Below are 3,377 nucleotides of genomic sequence, written 5' to 3'. Positions count from 1 at the left end.
AGAACGCTGCCGCCAGAGTCCTTACAAACACCAGGAAACTGGACCATATTACACCAGTCATGAAATCACTACACTGGCTTCCAGTTAGTCAAAGGATAGAGTTTAAAATCGTACTGCTGGTCTACAAAGCACTGAATGGTCTTGGACCAGAATACATGGTTGATCTGTTAGTTCCCTATGAAGCTCCCAGACCCCTTAGGTCTTCTGGATCTGGTTTGTTGTGTGTCCCAAGAACCAGAACCAAGCAAGGTGAGGCAGCGTTCAGTTATTCTGCTCCTCACCGGTGGAACAAACTTCCTGTAGACCTGAGGTCTGCTCCAACTGTCAGCTCCTTTAAATCAGGGTTAAAAACATTACTGTTTACTGAAGTGTACTCTTAAATTAAACTTACCTGCTGTACTCTACTGCCCTTATTTTTAACAGCTTGTGCTTTTTATTATTTTACTTCTTTTCTTATTCTTACCTATTTGTTATTATGTCTTGCCGCTTTTAATGTCAATGTAAAGCACTTTGAATTACCTTGTGTTTAATTGTGTATATAAATAAATTTGCCTTGCCTTGCCTTACACTGGCCGTCTCCAGTGACAAAAGTGCGACCTATGGTGAGATTTTACCCATCCTGCAAAAGCTACAGCAACACTACACCGTGCAGGAAGAGAACTCTGCCTTGGTTGTATTTGTCACTGGCTCACTGGCTTTATTTTTGACTGCTCAGTTCATATATCTTTTAAAAAGGACAATTTTATTTATTTATTTTTTTATTTTATTTTTTTCTTTTAGAAACATTTTGTAATCGTGGAATTGCCAGACAATGATGCATGTTGTATTTGTTCATTTCTATAGGAGAAGATTTATTTTATATTGTTGATGCTAATCAACTTTTTGTTGTCTCTTTTTTCCCAAATGAGAATTGATAAGGGAATCGATAAAAACTGAATCGTTAAGCAGAATGAAAAATGGTTGGAAGATCTTATCAATACCCATCCCTATTAATGAAATATTTTGATGGTTTTCGTGTTAGTAGCTTTAAGCATTTACACTTTTGATTTGACGTACTGAGATGTTTCATCTGAAGGTCTCAGGCTGTCAATAACAGCACTTTAGACAGACAGCACTTTATAGAAACTGAAAAGCTTTTCAGAGTCAGCAAACAAGATGATTTAATTCTTCTTCTCTGTCCTTACAGAAACATAAAGGCAAAGAGAGACCCACAAGTTATCGCTGTGATCACTGCAAGAAAGTCCTCACCACTTCATCAGGTCTGAGAAAACATAAGATGACTCACACTGGAGATAAACCGTTCACTTGTGATCAGTGTGGAGCAGCTTTTACCCAACAAAGTACTCTAAGGACTCACCAACGTATTCACACTGGAGATAAACCGTTCACTTGTGATCAGTGTGGAGCAGCTTTTACCCAACAAAATAATCTAAGGACTCACCAACGTATTCACACTGGAGATAAACCGTTCACTTGTGATCAGTGTGGAGCAGCTTTTACCAGCTCAAGTGATCTAAGGACTCACCAACGTATTCACACTGGAGATAAACCGTTTAGGTGTGATCAGTGTGGAGCAGCTTTTACCACATCAGGTAGTCTAATTACTCACCAACGTATTCACACTGGAGAAAAACCGTTTAGATGTGATCAGTGTGGAGCAGCTTTTACCACATCAGGTAGTCTAATTACTCACCAACGTATTCACACTGGAGAAAAACCATTTAGGTGTGATCAGTGTGGAGCAGCTTTTACCACATCTAGTGATCTAAAGATTCACCAACGTATTCACACTGGAGATAAACCGTTTAGATGTGATCAGTGTGGAGCAGCTTTTACCACATCAGGTAGTCTAATTACTCACCAACGTATTCACACTGGAGAAAAACCGTTTAGATGTGATCAGTGTGGAGCAGCTTTTACCACATCAGGTAGTCTAATTACTCACCAACGTGTTCACACTGGAGATAAACCGTTTAGGTGTGATCAGTGTGGAGCAGCTTTTACCAAATCAAGTAATCTAAAGACTCACCAACGTATTCACACTGGAGAAAAACCGTTTAGATGTGATCAGTGTGGAACAGCTTTTACCAGATCAAGTATTCTAAAGATTCACCAACGTATTCACACTGGAGATAAACCGTTCAGATGTGAACAGTGTGAGGCAGCTTATACCACATCAAGTCAGCTAAAGAAGCACCAACCTACTCACACGAGTGATAAACTCTAAAGATTTGATCAGTGTGAAGTGTGGAATTGCAAAAAACACCTCAGCACAGCAAAAACAAAAAAGCAAAATAATCAGACAACATCATACCAAAACTTGAAAGACTAACATATGATGCCCCCTGGACACCTCCTGGGAAGGTGTTCCTGGCATGTCCCACCAGGAGAAGAGCCAGGACACACTGGAGGGAATGTATTTTGGCTGACCTGGGAACGTCTCTGGATCCCTCCAGAAGAGCTGGAGGAAATGTGTGGGGTGAGGGAAGTCTGGACATCTCTGCTCAGACTGCTGCCCCCGCTAACCAGTCCCACATCAAGTGGATGAAGATGGATGGATGGACAAAATCCATATATCTGCAAGAAGCACACATTTTTTGTAACACCATACTGAGATACAGAATGTAATCTAACTATAGCATTAACTATTCCACAAATACTGCATTAGCACATCTCTAACATCTCTTCCTCCTCTCCACCCCGAGCCACTGCCACCACTGGCTGAAGTGTTGCTGCTGCAGGTTCATCCTATGATGTTTCATATGTCTTTCCATGACTTTCACACAGATTATGTTGTGGACAGGAAGTCATCACCATTCATTTCACCAGTCGGACATCACAGAAGGAAACCTGCTGAATTCATCTTCTACAACCTGTCATGGTTTCCCAGTTGGGGATAGGTTTTTTCCATGATCACTCTCCTGTCGTTCCAGATCCTGCCACCCTCATCAGCCAGACATCTTCTCTTTCCCCTCACCTGTGCTTCCCCGCCTGCACACCTGTTTCCCATGATAATCAGTTCCCCTTTATATACCGGCCCATTTCCACATGCCAGTTGCCAGATTGTCTAGCGTTCATGCCTAGCTTTCCAGCATTCCTGATTCTGTCTGTTTCTGCCTGCCTGCCCGTGACTTTGCCTGATTCACGGTTTTTGGATTTTTGCCTGCCCCTTTGGATTTATCTGCCTGATCTGCCTGTCTTCCCGGTTTTTGACTCCTGCCTACCTCTGACCTGATTAAAGCCTCTTGTTCTCTGATACTCCGTTTGATGTTGTTCATTTGGGTTCTCTGTCTTTTGAGCCGTGACAGTACAATCTGGCCAAAAGTATGAACCCAGCCAGCATGGACCCACCAGGAAAGAACGTGGATCTGTGGGAG

The 3,377-nt window shown here is 42.0% G+C and overlaps 1 protein-coding gene across 1 annotated transcript; it reads left to right on the top strand.

Annotated features, from left to right (window-relative positions):
* Nucleotides 1-1,189: 1,189 nt before the first annotated feature.
* LOC133442083 (zinc finger protein ZFP2-like) lies at nucleotides 1,190-2,405 on the top strand. Its single transcript, XM_061719996.1, has one exon. The coding sequence runs from the start codon at nucleotides 1,277-1,279 to the stop codon at nucleotides 2,225-2,227; it is 951 nt and encodes a 316-aa protein (XP_061575980.1). The 5' UTR covers nucleotides 1,190-1,276; the 3' UTR covers nucleotides 2,228-2,405.
* Nucleotides 2,406-3,377: the final 972 nt, after the last annotated feature.

This window comes from Cololabis saira, chromosome 4 (genome assembly GCF_033807715.1).
Source record: "Cololabis saira isolate AMF1-May2022 chromosome 4, fColSai1.1, whole genome shotgun sequence".
NCBI lineage: Eukaryota > Metazoa > Chordata > Actinopteri > Beloniformes > Belonidae > Cololabis > Cololabis saira.
Note: the sequence above shows the minus strand (reverse complement) of the source record. Positions and strands in the feature narration are given on the sequence as shown.